The sequence below is a fragment of the Dermacentor silvarum genome, chromosome 2, assembly GCF_013339745.2.
Source record: "Dermacentor silvarum isolate Dsil-2018 chromosome 2, BIME_Dsil_1.4, whole genome shotgun sequence".
Lineage (NCBI taxonomy): Eukaryota > Metazoa > Arthropoda > Arachnida > Ixodida > Ixodidae > Dermacentor > Dermacentor silvarum.
In genome coordinates, this window is record NC_051155.1 from 43,720,454 (window position 1) to 43,741,633 (window position 21,180).

The 21,180-nt window shown below is 45.4% G+C and overlaps 1 protein-coding gene across 1 annotated transcript; it reads left to right on the plus strand.

The window, feature by feature from the left end:
- Window positions 1-5,144: 5,144 nt before the first annotated feature.
- Window positions 5,145-20,954, plus strand: LOC119441431 (uncharacterized). The gene is made up of 2 exons (XM_037706054.2): window positions 5,145-6,688; window positions 6,754-20,954. Exon 1 carries the CDS (start codon window positions 5,413-5,415, stop codon window positions 6,604-6,606), a length of 1,194 nt encoding a protein of 397 aa, XP_037561982.1. The 5' UTR covers window positions 5,145-5,412; the 3' UTR covers window positions 6,607-6,688; window positions 6,754-20,954.
- The last annotated feature ends 226 nt before the right edge of the window (window positions 20,955-21,180 follow it).

The following is a 21,180-nucleotide window of genomic DNA, read 5'->3' on the forward strand; positions in this document are numbered from 1 at the left end:
CTATAGTTTGTCCATGGAGAAAACAAAGAAAAATAGGAATGTTAATAAACCTACCCTGTGACAGTGCTTAAAATATCTCAAGTGTAAGTAGTCGCAAAAAAAAAAGAGTTAGGAAATCTATAGAAGACATTTTGAAGCAACATTTTCTGTGTAGACCTGGTGCTTGTTTAAAACACGTTATTCATGGGAACCGCCTCCTTTTACTTTGTAGCACAACATGCTCACTTGAAATGCATGTTTGTTGTTTCCATCGAGCCGCGCGAATCAAGCACTGCAGCTTGCTTGACATGTATGTAGGTTTTCTTCAAACGCGGCGCGCAAACCGAATGAAACAGTGGAGAGCTTGCTAGAAAGTTCGTAGTGCGATGTTTTCAACAGCACTAAGTGACTTGAAACATAGGTACTGGGCAATTTTCAATAGCGCAAAACAAAGCGAGCCGCGCGAACCGAACAGTTTACTGGAAACAATAGCGCAAAGCAGAGCGGGCCTCGCGAACCGGAGACCTTACTTGAAAGATAGGTACTGGGAGATTTTCAATAGCATGAAACAAAGCGAGCCACGCGAACAGAACAGCTCACTCAAAACCACGTGTGCTAGCTACATAGTGTTCAATAGCCGCACCCAGAGCGATGAGCGTGAACTGGACAGGTAAAGTTTAGCGGTCACACGCAAGTACAGTCACTTGAAAGCAATAACTGTCCAGCAAACTAGTTATTCAAGAAACTTACCTCGCACAAGCGGGTGTTCTTCGAGGGCGCGAAGTTTTTGCGGCCAATTCTGTGGAGCCACGCAGAACGTCGTTCACCGTCGTCCTTCCAGCACGGAATAGAGAAAAATGCCTTCCCGGACTCCGTTCGGTTGCTACACCCGAAGGCGCAGCAACCAGGCATGATGATGGGTTATTTCTGACGCCTGTGTTCGCAAGCGCAACGCAAGCGTTGAACGAAACGGCGAAGTGCTCTCCGTGCGCGGTGCGTGCGCTACGGGTTCGACGTGCCAACTGAAAGGGCTTGGAAGAAATATGGCGGCAAAAGGTCACGTGACACGAGCGCCCCAATCACCGGTGGCCGCGGCAGGAGGCGGCGCGCGGAAAACAAATGCGATACTCTAAAATTTTTCCAGTGACTCTAGCATATCGTAACATATCGCCGGCGCGCCGCTGGCGCCTTACGACGGCCGCCCGGTGCCTATAGTGCACTATACGTCTATGTGGCTGTAGACGTAGACGTTATCAACGGGATCAGCCGGCCGTGAGCGGTGGATGATAAGACTAGTATAAAGAATAACGCATCGCTACAAAATATCGGCCATGGTGTGATCAGGCAAGGCGATGCTACAAAAGGTGTGCGATAATGTCTGCGTGGTCTTTGCTGGGTTCGCCTGCAAAAAAAAAAAAAAATTAAATGTTGTCGTTTTACGTGCCAAAACCAGTTTTGATTATGAGGCACGCCGTAGTGGGGGACTCCGGAAATTTCGACCACCTGGGGTTCTTTAACGTACACCTAAATCTAAGTACACGGGTGTTTTCGCATTTCGCCCCCATCGAAATGCGGCCGCCGTGGCCGGGATTCGATCCCGCGACCTCGTGCTCAGCAGCCCAACACCATAGCCACTGAGCAACCACGGCGGGTGGTTCGCCTGCCAGAACGTGTCTGTCTGCTTGGCTGCTGCTTGGTAAGAAGGCCTTTATTACGTTCTTTTTTTCCTTCATTACTTTGCAAATTGCTTATGTATTTGTCACTTCAGCCGTAAGTTAACATTTGTCGCATTGTGCTGTTCGGCGCAGAGAGCGTTTTGTGTTCTTCACTTCGCGCATGATGTTCGTGGAATGCTTCGCATTATGTAAGAAACAGCAATTTGGAATGCTGCGCAGCACGTTTGCGAGAAAATCGTTTCTGGGCGCGAGAAAGTGAGTTGGCACACGCCGGTATACGTAGTCTGAATTTAATGCACGTGTGTTGCACATGTGTGAAAGAATGCAGTTATGCTTAGGATCGTTATTCATGGCGTGCGCAGATTGCTTGAAGCCTTTGTTACGAGCGCAATTAGAGAGAACTTGCGAATTGAGAAGAATGTTTGTAAGCTGTGGCTACGACGTATTCTGAATAAACACTCCTGCTTCAGTGACGCATGCATGGCACCGAAGGTTGCTTTTTTTTTTTTTTTTTTTTTTTTTTTAGCTGCGACAATTGCACGTGACGCTTTTCGCGAAAGGGCGATCTGAAGTGCGTAGGTGAAAATTTGTGCGAAGGCGCGAGAGAAGACATAAGCAATACTTTTTTTCTTCAGGTCATGCCGACCATAGTCAAGTACTACGGGAATTACTGCTGTGTTGCGAGGTGCAGTAACAACGGCAGGACAGGGAGAGAGCGTGGTTGGCTGACAACTGCAGTGAGCAGCCTTCATTCCTTGTTTGCTATGCAGCCCGAAACTACCACTTAATAAAAAAGGTTAGGCTTCAAAGGACGAGCGTTGTTTTCCTCTTTAATGCTAATGCCGTCTTCTGCAGTTTTACTGTTCTGTGGGGTTTTTCATAATATCGCCTGTTTATTCCTTTTGTGAAATTTATTCTCAACATGTGGCAGCTGTATTGGCATGTCTCTCATTGTGCAGTGCACCCATCTTTTTGTGCTTGCGTTCATCGAACGTTGCGAGAAAAAAAAAAAAAAAGTGTACATGTGCTTACTGAGAATGACTGAAAAATAAAGTTTCGTCTCTTCCAACACTTGTCATGTTTAGTTAAAGTGCCTGCATAAACACACAGTGGCATCGTGTGCTTGCTGCTCTGGCGGTACAGCTTACACGAAGCTACTCGATGCATGCAACGCGTTAAAAAAATCAAAATATAGCCATAATATAGCCTCCGGGACGAGCACTCGCACGGAAGCAATCTTGGAGGCCGTGTGCATTTTCTAATCGCCAGAAAATAGCCTTTGAGATTGGTTTTGCTGTGGTTATAATCTCTGAGTCTGCGTAGATTTCACACACCCGCTAGGTGCGCTGCGAACCAAAATCGGCCGCAGGGGCCTATGGAAGTGTACTCTCTTATCCTTGTATGTTACTCCAGTGCCTCCTCTATACTTCAGTGCCCGGCAGACGAGCGCTACAACAATAGCCCGCCGCCGCCGCCGCGAGTACAGCAACCCGCCGCCAGGCGCCGCCACCTAAACAGGGCGCTCCACCCTCATCCACGGCGGGGCTCGACTGGCAAGTGCGGCCGTCAACGCGCGTTTCTTCGAGTTGACCGCACTACCCGCATTTCTTTAATGTCTAATTTCGAAGCTCAGAGGTACACATGTGGTTTGTTCCTTGCAGTACGAATTGCGAAGTGAAAATGGTAACTAATGCTGTTGTTATGCCGCGCCGCCCAGCAGTGTGCGTGCTCGCTTTCGGTTTAAAGTAAAAGCCAGCAGACGCGTTTTGTGGGGCTGCCCGTGCAGCAATGTATAATAACATGGTGCGAACGAGAAATGACAGCAGCACTGGTCTGCTGTCACCAGCACTGGACACCAATGGACACTGGACACCAATGGCACCAGCACTGGACAGCAGCACAGAAATCAGTTCCATGAGTTTCAGCCTGTGCGGCTCGTCACTGTCCTTGCATTTCAACAGGTTGGAGCCACAGAGAGCAGGAACTGCACGTTCTTCAAGACTAGTGAGGGGTTTCTCAAGGGCATGATTTTCCTTCAGTGCCTGTTCAGCAAACGTCAGTAGGGTGTCAAGGACAAACAGGAGCTGGTACGAAGGATAAAGCAATCCACCTCGATCTTGGCTGCGAGTGAATGTCAGGAGTGGCTGATTTGTTACTGGCTTTGTGCAAAGAGCTACACAGTTCTCGCAGTTCATTTGCTCCATTATAACACGAGCAATATGTAGCCTCCAATATACACTGTCGCGGAAATCTGAAGGGAGGGCAGGTGCAGAGGCAGGAGCGTAGTGTTCAGTCGTTCTAGAACAGTCATTGCAGTCTTTGCAATTTCTGACGGCGGCTGCACTTGTTCTGCCGGTGTCTTTCGAAGCAATGCAGTGGATATTCCTGCAGTCTCGCTGTGAGCAACGTTGGAAAGTGCATTTGAGGCAGCAATTCCTGTTTTAAGTACTTTCTCAAGTCCTGAAAGGGCTGCACGGACATCCAAGGTATCATTGCAACCCGAAGACATACGCAATGTCCCAAAGAGGGATTCTATGGGATTACTGTTAAATTTGCGCGTAAGCACGAATGAAAACTTCTCAATACTCAGCAGGTACTTAATGCATGCTACAGTTGAATACGTAGTGATGAGAAATGCTTCATATGTTTCCTTGGTCAAAAACTCCTTCGGATGGCTACATCTCTTTTTCAAATCCTCCAAGTACATCGGCATAGTAGCTTCAAGCCACTCGATCCGGTCATCATCAACATTATCATAATGCCGGGCATCTGCAAAGTTCTGAAGAAGGTGCTGCGTTGTGTTGCTTGTATCATGAAGAACAAACCAACGGTAAATGTACTTCATGAATGTAATGCTAGGGCCTGCGCTTGCAAATGATACGCTGCAAGTGTGACCCGCTTGTTCTTTCAGGTGCTCCAAGGCAGCAGTTACAGCAGGAGACAGCACCTGCACGGCTCTACCGACATTCATCTTTTCAATATTGTTTGGGTAGACATGCTTGCGACTGAGGTAGCGCACTGATCTTACTGTCAAGTCTTTTTGAAGCTCGTAGACAGCTTTGAGATGCGAAGACGATATTTCTCCTTTTGGCCCGATGTCATGGGCCAAGAACTGGGAGCGCACATTTTTGAGAACATGGCACGGATCAAAGCTTAGGAAAAGGGGTCGCTCAGGGTCACAGGGATGTTCAATCCGATAAGTGAGACAGCCATATCCCAGGAGCTTAAACGCATGTACATTTACTTTATGGTTGTCCGTAACGAGCCTTGTGATGCGAAACCCACAAGTTTCCACTTTCTTCATGATGAAGAGAACCAGCTCATGGAGTTGAGCGCCAGTCAGCCCTTTGGTAAAAAAGTAGCCTACCGGGATTCTGTAGGACGTGGACAATCCGCTCATCACTGTACTCTATGCTATCATCCAGACGTTAGCGAGCGTGCTCGACTGCGTTGTGGTTTGTTTTGTGTTTTTATGTGTGGGCTCCCGGCCGGTGTTGCTTGCACCGGTCGCGCATTCGAGCTGCTCCTGTATGCGCGTAGCTTATGTCTGCGCGGTTTCCTATTCCATGACATTGGAACGCCTTCAGTGCTTTTTCCCACGCCGACCGGGAGTTCGCAAGCCGACGCCAGAACGACGCGAGGAAGACCGTCTACCCTACACACTCGTCAGATTCGCCGGCGTGCGGTGATGTGTTAAGCCTCGCCTCGTTTACTACGAGAATCGGCTCGTCCGGTGGAGCGGCAGTACATTGGCAAAATGTTTCCCGTCCACGCGCTCTTCGTCGCCATGACAACGGGGCCCGCGTTCGCCAGTGCGGCCGTACGAATTTGTCCCGGAGAGGCCGTGTTCCGACCGGCGCCGATCGGCGGCGAGGAATTCGTGCTTGGAAAAGTAACGCGCGAGCCTTACGGCACGTTTAACGCGAGCGGCTCGTGGTCGTACCTCGTGCCTCGTACAGCGCGCGACGTGAACGTAACATTTCGGTGGTGGCTTCCAGGAAGTGACGAGCTCGCACCGCTCATTCTACCTGTCGACTACGACGGTGACTTGCCCGAAGAGCGACTCGGCGACGCGAATCTTACTGTCATGTGTCACGGTCTGCCACCGAGGTTGGCGGCCGGTGCCCATGCGCTGGTGTCCTCGCTTCGGCGGCACCGACCGTCGGACGCGCTTCTCGAAGTCGTGTGGAACGCCGGTTGTGATGACGGCACCGACGGCAGCCGCACCGCTGACATTTACTACTGCCCCGCTCATGCCGCGCCGGCCGACAGCGTCCAGTACCAGCAAGCTGCCGGTGACAGTCGCCTGGTCGCGCGTGTCGTGTCCCGAACTCTCAGCGGTCTGGTCAACGACCACGGATACGAGCTCGCGCGGATCCATCTGATCGGATTCGGCGTGGGCGCGCACGTCGTCGGGTTTGTGGCGGACGAGTTGAATTACTTCGACGACCACAAGCTGGGTCGGCTCACTCTGCTCGATCCGTCGGCCCCGCTGTTCGTCGCCAAGCTGGGTGTGGCGCACCTCAGCCGACCCGGCAGAGCCGTCGTGTCCGAGGCCATCCACACGAGCAGCGCGGAGCGCTGCGGCTACGGCATCGTCGAGAGGTTGGCCGATCTCGACGTGTACGTGAACGGAGGGGAGCGGCAGCCGCAGTGCCGTTCTAGCGCGATGTGCTCGCACGTCTTCGCGCTCCTGTATTACGCGCGCACCATGGAACGCTGCGCGACCGACTCGGAACTCCTCCCGGGATATTGGACGCCCGACGAGCGAGGCGTTGTCCAAGTGCCCGTGGCAAACGTGAGGTGCGTGGTAAGCCAACGTGTGGGGCCCTCGGAAGACCGCGGGCGGAGCTCGGGTGCTTCGTCAGCTATGCGCAAACCGTGTTGCTTTGCTTCGCGCCTTGTAGTAGCAGTCACGTACCTGGTGGCTGCAGGCCACTGGCGATCCTAAACTGACCGCGAGACTACCTGCGGTTTTAGTATGTGATTGACTAAAGTGGGTGTCGTGACGCATCAGTCCGTGCCCCTCACATGTGATAGTAGTAGTAACTTTATTACATACAGAAACTGGACGGGCTCCTACCCCAGTCCCCCAGAGATGATAGTTAAAGCGAAAGCAGCTTATCCCCAGTTGGTGGATGTGGATAACGTAAAGTTTGCTGGTCAGGTTTTCATTGGGTTTGTCACCCTGTTCCTAGTTCACCCATAGTTAGATTTGTACTAGTTTTGAGCGTGTGGCAGTATGTTCGCTCATACCTGGTACTCTCATGATTCATTATATTTAAAGCGGTCTTCAGCGTCACTGTCATTCCTGCAGGCATTTAACTTTTTGCGGTTGTCATTTTTTTGCGCTCTTTTGTGTCCACATTAATATATGTCATGGCAGTGTGTGTGTTCCTGTTCCTCATTTTTCTTTATGTAAGAGATATATATTATGGAGTCATTTATTGTGGAAACTTGTAGGCGGTAATGTTGTCTGTTGTAAAGGAACTTGCTTGCGACTTTAGCGTAACTGAGTAGAAGCCAAGCACTGGAGGTTTGCAGAGATCTGTGCTCAGTTTGGTATTGCTAACACCATGGTTTTATTTTCTCGGCTGCTCTGTGTGGGCCAAGTTGTGAAACATGGGCAGCTGCTTGAATAGTCATGCCCTTGTTTGTAATTTTCTTGTTTTTCTCAATAGGAGTGCATCCGACCTGGAAGTACTGCCAGTTCAAAAAAAAACATATATATATATTGCAACCTGCCATGCCCTGTGCATTCCAGCATCACTAGTACCTCTGTAATTTTTGCACTGTTTGGCTAAAATGATTGCCTTGTACTAGTCTTTTGAAACAGCCTTAGCAAATACAAAGGTTCAGCAATATGATTACTGCTCGTCAAACTGTTCCATGCTGCCATATGCTTGTGGCTCATGTGCAAATGGCTTGGGGCAATCAACTAGGTAGACACGGCTTTAGAAGGATGACATAAAGTCTAACTTGAGGCACCCGCATTTTTAGCTATGTCGCGTGAGCATCCATCACAAGTCATTTCAGTGCATTTAAGCGGCGATAATCAACGAGACTGGCAGAAGTACTCTCAGGTGCACTAAGCACTCTCCTGTGCAAGAGTCGTCTAATGTAATGTTCCCTTCAGGACGACGTACAACCATACAGCTAAAAATGCGGGAGGCTGTGCATGCCTATCAATATCAAAAGCATGCCATTAATCTTACTTTTCAAAGGACCATCAATTTGTTACGCCAAGCTTGTCATACGTCCCTTGCTTTCAGTAGGATCTGTCTACATAAATGTGGTGTCGGTAGTCAAAGCAGTTGTGGGCAGATGGTATAGACCGATGTAGAGCACCCAAATGTGACGCATACAACAAAGGGTAAAGCCAGGGCCACTACTTCATCCATTTTTTTCTCTTAACTAGAATCGCGGCTATCCCCTTTTGCTCTCTGATAAACACGGCTCTCTTCCTGTCTCTTAACGTTGCGCCTAAAATTTTTTTTCATTGCACAGTCTTTAACTTGTTCTCGAGCTCCTTTGTTGACCTCCAAGTTTCTGCACCATGTGTTAGCATCGGTGAATGCATTGATTGTACACTTTTCTTTTCAATGACAGTGGTAAATTCCAAGTAAGGGTTTGGTAATGGCTGCCATATGCACTCCAACCCATTTTTATGCTTTTGTAAATTTCCTTCTCATGATTAGGGTCCCCTGTGAGTAATTGACCTATAGTCGAGTACAACTTTAGAAGGCAGCGGCATTTGACCCCAAAAGTGGATGCACACAAGCCTCCATTAATGGGCGCGATTTCCAGACTGATGTCATGAACCGAACGGCTGGTGACCCTGGCGATAGAGAACATGGCGCGGAGGCTATCAGCTACCGTGCTTCGGTCATTTGGGTGGGGCCCCTTCTGCCTTCTTAAGTTGTACCCGACTAGATAAACGTACTCCTGCACAGACTGTAGAGGTTGACTGGCAATCGTGAATTCTTGTTCCCTTGCGAGGCTACTGAATGTTATCTTTGTCTTCTGCATATTAAACCCCTACTCTTCAATGGGGTCCTCCATCATTTGTTGCAAATCATCCCCATTGTTCCTTAACAATGTCACCTGCAATCGAAAGGTTGTTGAGATAATCGCTGTTGGTCCTGACTCATAATTCTTCCCAGTTCAGTAGCTTGAATACTTCAAAGCATGCAGCAAATAGCATCAGAGAGGTTGTGTCTCCTTTCCTGACCTTTTTCTTCATGGGTAATTTTCTACTTGTGGAGAAACAAGATAGCTCTGGAATCGTTGTAGATATTTCCCAAGTTATTCACGTATACATTCTTAGTCCTTTATTATCTAATGTCTCCGTGAATGCTGGTGTCTACTAAATCAAATGCCTTTTCACAATCTATGAAAGCCGTATAGAGAGGTTGATTGTACTCCGCATATTTATCAATTACATGATTGATGACATGGATGTTATTCATTGTTCATCCTAATTGTTGCTAAACAAGTAGCCATGTTAATTGAAGTATATGAAGCGAGTGTACAGGTGATCGTGAAGTAGATCAGTGTAGTCAAACAGAAGTGGCTGTAGTGCTAGCGCATACCAACTGCAGCTGTAGTAAGTGCTTTGCTAGTAAATGTTCAAACGATGGTGCACGATGTGGTGACCCCACCTCTTTGGTAGTTCAGGGGACATTGTGTTTGGTACACAGCTGCTCTGCTAGATAGGCTTGCAAACTTGCATTCATATTAAATCAGAGTCCTGACCTCCAATTAGCTTAATTTTTTAGAATATCCTCTTGCCTCGTCTCCTCTCTTATTGCATCATGGGCTCAATGCACTCTGGTATCAGCAGCACAGTCATGTAGGTGCACTGGTCTGTGGTGTGTTGTACCACGTGACCACTGCGTCCTGTTTACATGATGTAACCAGCCTTCTGCTTCGTGACCTAAACCACACTGTTTGGCATGATTTTGAACTGGATGCAAACACGAAGTAGCATAATTAATTATTAGCTGCACACTTATTGAACTCTGGCTTCATACCGTAATTACTGGGACAACAGCTATCCATTTTAAAGTAAATTTAAAAAATTTTCATATTGGTGCTTATTAAAGATTCATGCAACTCGAATTAAAATAATGCTACATGATATACAAAAGAGACATGCTACACACATTTGTGGCTACTAAATGTTGTGGTTTTCTGTACTTTTTATAATGATCTTGTAGCGTGACAGAGATGACTGTTTGTTGTGCAGACGTTTTAGTATAGGTTCAACTTTTAGAGTGGGCCAATGCGTTCTCTTACTTCAACATAGGTTGTTCTTTATTTGAGAATGTTATCGCCCAAATTTTTTACATGTGCTTAAGCATCGTAGGTTTTCATATTTAAAGAAAATTGGGCCATGAGAGAAAAGGGCTTCACAGGAAGTGTAGTTGAAAGTCAGCACTACTATGTCCCTTGTTCTTGTTTGTGTGCTGACTGTTGCTGTTCTCTTTTTTCCTACACTGTAAATGCCCAAGATGTTGCCTTGCTCGCACAACATTCACTCATTTTGCTAGCTCTGGAGATTTGCATCAAGGGAAAGCACCATCAGATGCATTTCTTTTAACTATATTTAATTCTATGTTTCCATTACTTGGCCACTCTGCCACATGTATGCTTTCCTCATACCACTTCGCTTATCAGGTCACAATGAAAAGCAGCTGGAATTAGTCAAACGGTTTATAACGGAAGTACTTGGGATCTCAAAAATCTCTCGTAGTACAGGTCACTTCATTGTTAAGATCACACACCATACCACTTGCAGTAAAGCATTCTAAGCATATTTAGCAAGAGAATGCTCTAACAAGAATTCAAGACATACTTAGTGAAATAAGTCGTTAATTTTCTTCTGTGCAGTTTGTACAACCGTATGTAGGACAGCATTTGACTTTAGGGTTTCAGTATTCGTGGCATGCTCCGTGGCAGAATCGGGGAGCAATGCGAAGTACAGCTGCAAACGTGTAATGATGCTGTAGTGGCTCCCTTGTCGTCAAAATTCATGGGTTTTTCTGCAGGCTCCAAATTGAAAATTTCATACGGTTCAGGCCACTGCTGGGCCATTTTTCTCGGGCGTGCTAGCTCTTGGATGTGTTTCTAATACTTGTAAGAGTAAGCAACGGTTGCCGAACTTAGCATTCTGTCACTGCTGCCTTCATCGCCGTTCATCTCGTTTGAGTTATTCAGGCATAGACGGTATCTAAAAATTATAAATACTTATTCTTCCTTCACCGCCTTCAGGGATCTTGACAACCTTGGCTTGTCTGTAAGTGATCGCCACCTTTTGGCTTATGACAGGCCCACCCTCTGGTGGTATATATTCTGTTATCATTTTTATTGAACTAGATTCTTGAGACTATTTTCAGACATATTTCTGGGCTTTAAGCATGTTTTTAAAGTATCTCACAGAAAAATTAGCCATTATAGTAGCTTTCTCTTTAAATGTGAGCCCTTCAAGGGGATGAGCATCCTACCTACTGTGGCTAGCAGATCTGCCTGGCAGCACTGCTCATAATGTCTTACTGAAATGTTTTTAAAGGGACCCGAAATGGAATTCAACGATTTTGCTCGGGGATGCACAGATTTAGTAGTGCAAATCCTTGCAAACAGATCGTGTAGTAAAGTGTGCTGTACTCCAAAGCATGCAGATTAAGAAAATTTTAGTAGAATCGTTGGCTATTGCTACTAGTCAGCTATAATTAACAAAAGTGTGCGACTGACAAAATTTCAGACCTGACCCCCTAAGCTTTGGCTCATCATCATTTCATCATCCATGCACCTGGCAACTTGCATTGATCGGATGGAAGAATCCTATAGATGTGATAGGTGCTCAGGTTACGTTGGGGTCACTAATCCCTCTGTTTCCTTTGCAACTGCTGCTGATTTCATTCACAGTCTGGTAACATGCGTACATGCCTGCAAGAGTAACTGTAAGCAGAAAATACTAACGCATGCACAAATGTTTTCATGGCTTACTTTGAAAGTGTCCTTTATATATTCCTAACCATTGTTACTCATTGCCACTGCATTTTGATTGCCTTGTTGATGACTATGCTGAGCTTTTATGTACTTGTCCCACTTGGAATTCCTCACGTATTGTTTTCATAAGTTGCAGGGTTTGTGTTAGCTTTTATAGCTGGTGCATATATTTTCAAGCAGCAGAAGTGGCATTAAGGCCATCTCAGTTAATGTCCACACATGCCACCAAGTGCAGCATGTGTGAACATTGCAACTACTGTTGATGCGCAAGTTTCACAATGATGTAAATAGCCCTTATCTATAACTTTAGGCGTCAGTAAAATTAATCTTTTTTTGCAGTAGAAAATAACCAATTTAAAGCGTTTGGGATTTCAAGATGATGCCTACAGCCTAACTCGTTAAGGCAGGCCTCTTGGACTATGTATGCAATTTGCGAAGGGATAGCTAATTTCATCCAAAGACCTGATTTCATTTCTGTACATGGTTTAGAACCCTGGACATGAGATTTGCCAGCAGTAGTTAGCTAGAAATTGAGCCGATCATGTTTTTCAGTCGTCATTCTTTAGTTCGGGTGTGGCAGGACAGAATGTTTAAACACCTACAGACAGCCAGGCCCACACTCGCTCGCACCAAGAGCACAGACACACTTCATCGTCTTTCTCGCGGCGGCTCGTCACTTCAACATCTTTCAATGCTATCGTAATAATATAGTACTTGGGTTCAGAAGAATGCTCATGCTGTTTCAAGCCAAGCATTCTGACCTCTACACCACGACCACTTGTAGATGTTTTCATTGTTAAGGTGTTCTCCCATGTTAGAAAATGTCCAGAATGACCAATGTTAATAGTGTACTGAAATTAATAGTGTCCAAACTTAATATTCTGGAGCACATATTCGTGCTTGCTAACTGCTCATGTCTTGCATGTCCTGTATATCAATGGTTGGTTCTACAGACAGCAGGCATATGCTGCTTCATGCAAGCTGTAGGGTAGGCAAAACCTTGTGCTATATTCTCAAACATTCTTTTTCAGAGTCACTTTCATTTTCACAAAATTATGCATGACCAGCGGCAGAGACACAAGTGTGTATGAGTGACAGCATTCTTGGCACAGGGGCAGGAACACTGGCACCGATGGACGCTGGATGTGTCTGATGCTATACTCACAAACAACTTTCTGTGGCTATGAAAGGAAAGCTACGGACGCAAAGCGCGTACAAGTGAGAGCGCTTCTGAAAAGAGTCCCGCATTTTAATCCACGTTAGTTTAGGCTGGGGAAGAGAAAACATGAACACAGTGCTCCCACTCCTGTGCCAAATGCGTTGATTGTGCTATACGAGATTTCCTACGCCATCCTGATAAAATCCTGATAAAAATGCACGATTTTGCACCGAAGTGTGCCAAAATTAATGCCTGCACATTACGTGTGTGGCCACAGTGGCCCACAGACAGGCGTAGCGTGCATGACTAAAGCGGCTTCATAAATCAAACGGCGACCAATAATTCGGGCTCGATAAGGATGGGTACAACTGTTTTCACAACAAATCCGTGCAGGGGTGGGGCCTCGCCTCAATGACGTATGACCATTTTCTTTTTTTTTTCTTCCTCTCTGTTTGGCTGCGTTCCAACTTTGGAACGGATAACGCGCTGGGCTGGTGGTGACTGCGCACGACTGTGGCTGCTGTTAAGGGATTGATGGTGTTCCTAAATAAATGCATCACTGTTTTGATGATCCAAATATAATCTCACCATCAGGGAGGGAGCAGTCTACCTGACTGGAGCAGTATTTTTTTATTTGGGGTGTTGCTACGCTGTGCTTCGCAACACCCCAACGACCCGCGCTTCGCGTCGGTGCCCAGCACCGCGGCTTCTGCCGTGGCACCGGGGCACAAACGACCGCGCCGCCAAACAGGAGGGAAAAAAAAGAAATTGGTGATTCGTCATCGAGGCGAGGTCCCGCCCCTGCACGGATTTGTTGTGAACACAGTCGCACCCCCATGCTGCGGCGATTCCAGCGACGTATCAACGCCAAAATATTGCTATTTCCGCTCAACTCGGCGGTCAACTTAGCACGCAGTCGTGCAGGCGGAGTCCGAATTATATAGAATGGCGTACCTTAAGGTGTTAGAAATTTCGGTCGTACTTATAGACCTTTGCGCTGTTTACAAACATACACCCTGGACGGCTTCCGGTTTGGCTCACTGATGTAGTCCGCTAAATGTAGCGAGCAAGAAAGGCAGTGGCGGCGATATAGATTAGCAGGAATGCACTTGCGGCACAGTAGACTGATCAGGACCGTGACCGGAAGTTTCTTGGGTGCCGCACTATCGCTGCTGTTATCGCGCAAGCGAAAAGGCGTATACTTTAAATTTATGGGCCAGTGATGGTGCCTCAAAGTAGTCCGAATAATCGAGCTTGTTTGAATTGCTGGTGTTGAAATAATCGGTCGACACCAGTTGTGAATCGGCATTTACGAGGAAAAACAGACCGTTGAAAAGTACCTGGTGTCGTCTGAAGCAATGACTGAGCGTTACGAGGGGTTTATCAAGGCTGGCCTGGCTCAGAATAGCATTCATGGCATTGTCTCGCCAGGTGTTTCTGACTGATGCTAGAGCCTTGCTGAAAACATAACAAAGTGTCAGCTGTCAATGAAAAAATCATATGATGTAAAAGGCAACATCTGAGCAGCTTCACAAACTTGGAATAAACTAATTGCAGCACACTGTGTGATTAGGTTTGTTGTCTTCATTTAAATTAAAGGGAAACTCATGTATTTAGAGGCAGAGCAACATTGTTTTACAGCAAGCAAATACTTTCTGGAATAACGCTTGTCAATTTTAAGTGTTTGAAATAGCTTAGGACGTGTCCGGCAGCTGGCATTTATTAGCTCAGTTTCTGTATCTGGATGCTCCAAAAATCTGTAGCTGGATGCTCCAAACTGCTCTAACATTAAGATTTTGCTGCTCCAAAAATTGCTCCAAATCTCAGTTCGTCAGTGGCACTACTCTAAACACCTTATTAGCAGCAGTTAAATGAGATAAACCACACCAGTGAGCGTATTTATTTCATGGCTTTCCTCTTCCGCATGTGGGCAAATGCGAAAGTGTCACGTGTGGAAGCTGCATCGATTCAGCATCTGTTCCGAGCAACCAAAACACTGTGAAAAGCTGCCAGACTACTTCGCACGGTAACACATGTACAGCAGCCACATGCCCGTAGCTTTTCCTTCATAGCCACAGAAAGTTGTCCAGAAGTATAGTCATGCAGAATCCTGCAAAGGTGATCGTCTAAGAATGCCATCTCTGAACTGGAATTAGCAGATTTTTGCTTTAGAAGCATTGGTTAACGGCACATCCTCTTGACATTGTACGGTAGTCCAGCTGCTCGAAGAAAACAATTATTTGTTCAGATAGGGTGCAGGCATTATCCAGGAGTTTCAAGCTGTTTAAACGTTTTCCAGGTGTGGCTCATAGCTGCAGTTAGCGAAATTTAGTTAAGGGAATCAGAGACATTTTAAGGGAATCAAAGGAGAAAATTAGGCTTGGCTTTGCTATCACAAACACCAATGACCAGCGGAACTGTGGGGAAGCCTCGTTTCTTCGCCGATGCTTGGTCTCCGCTTCTCTTGCTTGAACACCTGCATCTTCGCTTCGGCGACGATTGGCTTCAACTTCCCTTGCCCAATGCTCGGGATCGACTCTCCGTTTCCTCGCACGCTCACGGGCTGCTTCTCTACGGCATTCCAATCGAGCGGCTTCTTCTTCGGGAGTTCAAGCATGCGGCTTCGCCATTGCGCTATGTCAAGAAAGGCTATGTTGCAAACATTGCTGCGCACGGACCAAACTCGACTTTCACAGCTCCGCTGTAAAAAAGACCTCAGGTGCTTTTCCAGTCCCTTTCTGCCAACCTTGGCTGTATTCTGCGACCTCATCTATTGTGTGCTGACAGATGGTTGAGCAACTTGACTCAAAGTGTGAACATTCAGCTTTGGGGCGATCTGAACCACGTGTATCATTAGAAGCAAGGCGGGGCCATTCAGATCTGGATTGAGGTTGTGGTTTGGGTTTGTGTCATCATGAAGGTGTTCAGCGTAGTGCATCCGGCGCACAGATGTGGAGGAGGAACAAAACATACGCAGCACTAACTTCTAGCCTTTCATTTCTAGTGAACCACAGGTATTTATACGTCTCGGATGGTATGCCGCAGAACAAGGGTCCAGTCAAAAAGATAACCATTTAGCAAAAACAGTAAAGGTGTCACTATATTGTGACACCTTTACTGTTTGGGGTACGCCACCATGTATATTGTGGTGTAATCCAAGTGTATAAAAAGCATTTGTTTTTTTAACAGTGAGCTGCCCAATTATTGAAAGTTAATCATTGAGACGTATGGTGATACATTTGCTAGTAAGACGTCGCCATAGCCATCAAAGAAACAAATTGATTTTATTACCCATGTATTAGTAGTATGCCTAATGCAGCATTTTTTTACTGCTCTTTCTAATTAATGTTTATTAGTTGCCTTTTTGGTTGTACACATGTTCTGTCCAGAATGTGTAAGTAGTTTGGTCCCCCGGAAAAAAAATGTTGGTTGTCAGCAATGTGTTTGTGTGTGTGTGTCCGACTTCTCCTCTGCATCCACTTGCTGGTTGTGATAAACTGAATGCTTTCAAATGTGAAGGCCACAAACAAGTGGCAAGGCATGGCAAAAGAGTCCTAAATCATCTAAACCACATGAACACAGTATGAAGACAGTACAGATGGAGCCAAGAGATAAGACGGTGTACACAACTGCAAGGGCATCAAGCAATGGCGAAGTGTCTGAAATTTTTTCCCAGGTGACTCAGAAAAAGAAAGCGAGAAGGGATCCCAACAAGTGCTTCGTACTTAGGGTAAACGGTCGTGTTGGTTGCATGTTGCTTTTGTGTCTGCATCGAAGTTTTGTAGCTGTGTTTACTAAGAGCTGGGTTGCCAAGTCTCATCTGCAGAAGCTTGAGTCGGGACAGTTGAGGGAGAGGTGTCCAGGAAAGATGTACCTCAGGGAGAAACTTGGATTTCACTGATTTTACTTCTCAGTGTTTCTATTTCATTTGAAGCTGGGCTCGTGTAGGCTACTTTTTATGCTTGCATTGCTGCATTATAGAATTCTTGTTTATGAAATGTACCCCCCCTCCAGAGTAGCTTAGTAGCTACATCAATCTACTGCTGCGCACAAGGTCGCGGGTTTGATTCTTGACCCCATTCTGCTAAGGGTGAAATGAAAAGCGCTTGTGTACCGTGCTTTGGTGCACATTAAAGGACCAATGTGGGTTAAGTGAATGTGTGGCTGTCTACTGTGGGGTTCATCATAATGCACTACGCAGTTTAGGAACACTTAAACCTTGCAATTTAATTTGTTTTTGAGAGTTTAATTGTGTAATCTTTCATAATTTCTACAAAGGTTCACCTTGACATTATTAGCAAAAGTAGTTCTAGTTTATTGTATAATGAAGGACAAAAGGATGGAAGGGAAGGAAGGACTGAGGGATGTTGTAACTGTCTGACTTTCGAGTGGACACCCGAACCGTCCTGTGGCCATGGGAAAAATAAGGGTAATTGAATAGACAGGGGAGAGAAAAGTTGCAATAAGAGGCATAAAGAAAATAGGAGGACCTAATTGAAAACGATAGCAGCATGTCCCACGTGGATTTTATTTGTCACCTGTGGGCAAGTTTTTCTTGATAAATGTGCTTTCGTGACTAGAACATTCCTAAGAAGGACAGGATAGAAAAATTCAGCAAGGTTGAGGATTGTCTGGCAGTTGCAAGTTCCACGCAGTTCAATATATGCTTGTAGCACTCGCGCACACCTGACAAAAAATCTGAATTTGGTTGTTGCCAGATGGCTGTCTTAATAGGGTTTAGTTGGTATTTTGAATTTTTTATATATTCTTTGATCAAATAAAATCCAGAACAGTTGGCAGACCTGTCTTACAGTTGCTGTGTGCAACACATTTTTGTTCGAATCACAATACAGTGGTCACATTCAGATGCATTCCTTTTTTTTTGTGTGTGTGTGTGTACTGTGAGCAGCAACAATATTGGTGATGTCTGCATTAGTACAGCACTGCCCAGTGTTAAAGCGAATACCTGATTAATATTCAAACAGTTTCAACAGATCAGCTTCAAAGAAAAAATGTGCTTGATGTATGCCGAGGATTTCGTCTTAAAACTGAGCAGCATTCGGTCCTAAAATACTAATTTAGTGCTCTCCTTAATAATGGATTGTAGTGCACATTTATAGCATGAGCTACATAAGGTGGGTGCAGAGTGGTGCAAAATCGATTGCAAATGAGAACACGAAAACACTGTCGTGAGCCTTGGAATGTAAATATCATTCTTCTGCAGGTTAAACTGTCGAGGCGTTGTGGAAGTTCCTGCTATTGTTGTCTTCCATCTCCATTATATAGCTTCTTGGTTAGTCTCGCCAGAATGGCATGACAGTGATCAGGCATTTAATCCAGATCACATTACTGCTGTTCACTCATATCTAAAGTCATGGTGTTCTGTAGCAAGGTTTTAGTGTCCTTGTGTTTGCAGTTGCAGTGTATTGAGTAAAGAATTTCGTTTTTTGTTTACTAAGAAAGCCAACGGGGCCTTTGTCCACATTTTAAGTGTGTGAATTCGATTCCTGATAGCTTTAGTGTAATTCCAACATTTTCTCCTTTGCATGCCTTTAAATTTTGAAAACCTTGTTGCGTTTTACTTTTTTTTGTTGTAATATAGCCTTGTTGATTACTTGCGGTGTTGCTAGAATGTACTGTTGCTCCAAATATGTATTTGCTACGTTTAGTCTATTGATGCACGTGTGTTTTAGTGAGCTAGTCTTCCTCAGATGTCCACTAATTGACTGGACGTTGTTCTATTCTTTGTTCTGTATTTTGTAGTGGTTGTGCTTTTTGAATTCCCACTGTGAAACGTGCTTGAGCTTGTGCTTAAGTGTTGCAGTTACTACATCTTGCCCCTTTCCCTGTGAGCTGGACAGGCTCAACTCAAACCTTATGCTGCCCAACAAAAAGAACGCATATTTTTGGTCTACCCCTCAGCAATGTAACCATCGGATGGCATTGTCATCAGGGTAAAAATTGCTTGTTGAAAGAAGAAAACACACACGCACACACATATTCTTTAGCTTGCTTTTTCACTACTAATTATCTACATTTATAAGTATTGACCTCGATACAGCAAAGCCTGTCTATACATGTTATGGCTTTCGTTTACTTTCTCGAGGAAGACTGATGTTAAGCTTCAATAATTTACATAAATGTGTGTTACTGAAAGATGCTTTGAAAGTTTGATTTAGACTCTCATGACATTCAACTGAGTCAAGTACAGTGCTGCATTTAAGTGCTGCATCACACTATTCCTCAGGGAGATTTTTCAGCAGCTATCACACCTGCTACTGTCACCCCCGTACATTTATTTGTTGTCATGCCATGTTTCACTGTTAGACAGCTTGCACAATGCATCTCACTGTGAGGCCCATTTTGTGAAGTCTACTGCTATGCAAGGTTATTCTCATTGATTACTGAACTCACGGCTCAGTCTACTGTGTCATGTGATAAGACTGTGCATTTTCATCTCTTGTTTTTTTTTATCCAATGTGCCTATGTCTTGTTTTGTAACTGCTGCTTAGTGTTATTTGAAAAGGCTGTGTGTTGCTTGGAGTGCTCGCGTTGTCATAATTCAGCTGCAACTTAGTAATGCTGCAGCACAGGTGCATCGTCACTGAATTGCCTTCCCCTGATGTGTGCGTGCTTCTGTGTGTCTGGTTATCGATGTGTCCGCACAGTGACCTTTCCATCTGTGGGCTTATGTAAGCGAAGTGACCACTGGACCCCTTTCGAGGCACTGAGCGCACTGCCGGCGAATGTGTCTGGGTGTGTTTTTGTAGCTTACTCATTCTTAAAGGAACACTGAAAGAGGACAAGTACATGCTGCTGTGGTACGGGAAGTCAGGAATGCAAACACAGACACAAGTAGAATGAGGACAACATAAATAGCTGTTCTACTTTTGTGTGCATTTGTGCATGCCTGTCTTTCTGTACCGTGAATTCATAATGACTTTCTTGACTTTCAGTCATTATAAGTTAAAGCTGGATTGATAAATTACACTTATAGGACAGCAATATTGACGGTCATACCATACACGGAAGCATGGTCAACCTGAAATGCATGAATGAAAGAGGCAGTATGGTAGTGATGGAACCTTGAAAGTTCCGGCACCAGCTGGCTGTGATTTGGATTTTGGCAGTTTCTTTCCGGATCTGGATTACAATTTATTAATACAAAAAAGACATATTGCATCCTTGAGAAGCAAGAACTCAACCTTGACTGACTTGAGCATTTTTTCGCGTCAGGATAGCGGCCTAAGACATGCAAAAATAGCTTGAAATCTGTGATGTCACCTCTGACACACCGGGGCTGTAGTTAAGCCCAACAGCCAAAAAGGAAACCTTGGCCTTTATTTTCTCCAGTAGTTACCAAATGATTTGCACTAGACGCTTGAAAGTATACTGTGGCGGGGTGTACTTCTAGGACAGGCACAGAGTAACACACACAGATAAACAAACGGGAGCACTTCTAACAACTGATGCTTATTGAATCATTCCATGTTCACATATATATACATCATTGTGCAGCGAGGTGGAACCTCTTGTCTATCTTACTGACAAGTAAGAAGCAAATTATTTTTTTTTCCATCAACAAAATAGATGGTGTGCTGACATACTTGGGCTTATTGGACTGATTATAGCTTTTGCCTCTGTAATTTCACGCATGCATTTATCTTTATGGTAGCTGATTAGGCAGCTGTTTGCAAACAGTGGTGAGAAACTACAGTCATTGCAATGTACTGACAGGTGCCCACCTCTGTAGCATGCCATATTTTGTTAGTGTGCTTTTAGCCAGTCATTTACACAGCGGCGCGTTTGGCCGATGTAGTTGTTCAGCATCTGCTCCACAGTTTTATTTTAAACAGTGCTCGCATTGCCAACATTCCGCTGCAACCTAGTAACGCTGCAGCAAAGGCTCATCATCACTGATTTTCCTTCCCCTGATGTGTGCGTTCAGTGATCTAAACATTGACCTTTCCAGCTGTGGGCTTTTATCAGCGATGTATGGCTGAGTGACTACTGCACCCCTTTCAACGCACTGAGCACACTGCGGGCAAATGGGTCTGGGTGTGTTTGTTTAGTGTACTCATTCTTAAAGGAACTCGAAATTTTTCAATAAAAATCACTTTTCAGATGTGCTTCCATTTGTTTACCTGTGTGCCTTACTCTGTTCCTGTCTTAAAAGCGCACCCGGCCACAGTGGGCAATTTCAAGTTGCCCTAGGAGCAGCACTTTTGAAAGCATACTTTTCACTCGTCTAAATTAACTGGCGGTAGGTTCAACTGGTTCCTACTGTGCTCAAACTCAATCGGTAGAAATGTAGCGGCCTCTTGACATTAGAGCCAGAAAAATCATGGCTGAACG